Source organism: Terrapene carolina, unplaced genomic scaffold, assembly GCF_002925995.2.
Source record: "Terrapene carolina triunguis isolate 2854851 unplaced genomic scaffold, T_m_triunguis-2.0 Scaffold31515, whole genome shotgun sequence".
Taxonomy (NCBI): domain Eukaryota; kingdom Metazoa; phylum Chordata; order Testudines; family Emydidae; genus Terrapene; species Terrapene triunguis.
Genome location: NW_020695866.1, coordinates 4,043 through 5,571, shown reverse-complemented (window position 1 = coordinate 5,571; position 1,529 = coordinate 4,043). Strand labels below are relative to the sequence as shown.

The window sequence follows — 1,529 nt, the reverse complement described above, 5'->3', positions numbered from 1 at the left end:
TCGTGACACGTGTGGACGTGGGCGGGGGGCTAACACTGGGGGGGTCCCGGCAAGGGGGGCTCGGGAGGGGGCTGGGCGAGCGAGGGAGAGGCAATGGAAGAGGGAGCGAAGGGGCGCGAAGCCGAAGCGAGGAGGCTGGGAAGAGGGAGGACAGACAGATAGACGGAGAGAAAATCCATCTGGGGGCCGGGATGTGTCTGTCTTCTACCCCCCTCCAGGATCCTGTGCCCCCCCCGGCTGCCCATTGCAAGCCAACCCCCCCGATCACCCCCATGCTCCCCCCAACACCTGCCAGAATATCGGCCCCCCAGGGTCCCCCAGAACAGCGCCTCCTATGGGCCCGTGCTCCCCCCAGCCCCAGCCCCCAGGCCAGCCCCTGGCTGGCAGCGCAGGCAGTGGCCGGGGTAGGCGTCCCAGTGGAAGCCGAGGGCGTCGATGACAGCCCCGGCGCGGCCGCTCAGGTAACGCAGGACGGTGCCGGGGTGCAGGGGGGCAGCGTTGAAGCTGGTGCCCGTGTCCTTGCCGAAGGAGAAGTGGCGGCCCCTGTCCGTGGTGAAGACCAACCGGCGCAGGTAGAGCTTGTACTTCCCCGACACCTGCACGACCGACTCGCCGGGGTGCAGGAAAATCTCCTCCAGGTCCCCCCAGGAGCCGCCCACGTAGTCGCTCCACTGAGAGCCGTAACGCACCTGCAGGCTGGGGGAGACACACCTCAGTCCCGACCCGCAGCCCCGCCGCCCCGGCCCTGGGCTCCCCCAGCTCTGCCGGTGCCCCTCACTCCCGACCCGCACCCCTGCCAGCCCAGCCCTGCCCCCTCCAGCTCTGCCGGTGCCCCTCACTCCCGACCCGCAGCCCCCTGCTGCCCCACCTGGGGCTCTCACTCACCCCACGATGAAGAGCCAGTTCACTCGGACCCGAAGGGCAGTGATGGGCCCATCCAGCTGGTTCCCAGAGTGAGAAAATCTCTTTCCTCCGCCCCCTCCGTACTCCCCGGAAAAGGACGAGCGGCTGACTTGGACTGGCCCGAAAAGGATCCAGAGAGGAAAGGGTTAAAGAGGGGCTACACCCCGGCTGCTCCCCACGGCACAGCACCCCCTGCCCAGCCCCCGCTCTGCCCTGGTCCCTGGTCACCCCAAACTTACTCGCATTGCCAGCGATGGCCAGGCAAAGGGCAAGGAGGAGGCTGCAGCGAAGCATTCTGGGAAGACAACGGGGGGCAGTTAGGTTATTCTGGGTAGGTTTTCATTCATTTGGGGCTGTGGGGCCTGTCCCCTCCCCCACACAGAGCCAGCCTGTCCCGCCGTGGGGCCGGAGGGGAGCTGATGCCCCCTAGATAGAAAGGCTCCATGAGCCACCCCAACCCCCCTGAGCCAGCACATCCCTGCTCTGGGGCCGGATCGGAGCCAGCGCCCCCCCGAGGGGACAGGCCCCACGTCCTGTCACTCACGTCCGGTCTCTCCGGGTCTGTCGGCAGCTGGGGCGCTGGGTGACCCCCACTCTTATAGTGGCCATGGGGAGAGGTCTGACGC

At 67.9% G+C, this 1,529-nt stretch overlaps 1 protein-coding gene across 1 annotated transcript; it reads right to left on the bottom strand.

Moving 5' to 3' along the window:
• Positions 1-332: 332 nt before the first annotated feature.
• LOC113409245 (zymogen granule membrane protein 16-like) lies at positions 333-1,197 on the bottom strand. The gene is made up of 3 exons (XM_026662948.1): positions 1,143-1,197; positions 886-1,018; positions 333-696 (listed from the first exon to the last, which is right to left on the bottom strand). The coding sequence occupies exons 1-3, from the start codon at positions 1,195-1,197 to the stop codon at positions 333-335; spliced, it is 552 nt and encodes a 183-aa protein (XP_026518733.1).
• Positions 1,198-1,529: the final 332 nt, after the last annotated feature.

Excerpts from the sequence above, each read along its gene's own strand:
- LOC113409245 (XM_026662948.1), bottom strand. The coding sequence starts at position 1,197 with ATGCTTCGCTGCAGCCTCCTCCTTGCCCTTTGCCTGGCCATCGCTGGC. Across the intron at positions 1,019-1,142 it reads GGCCATCGCTGGCAATGCGA|TCCAAGTCAGCCGCTCGTCC; the intron begins GTAAGTTTGGGG and ends TTTTCGGGCCAG. Across the intron at positions 697-885 it reads AACTGGCTCTTCATCGTGGG|CCTGCAGGTGCGTTACGGCT; the intron begins GTGAGTGAGAGC and ends TGTCTCCCCCAG.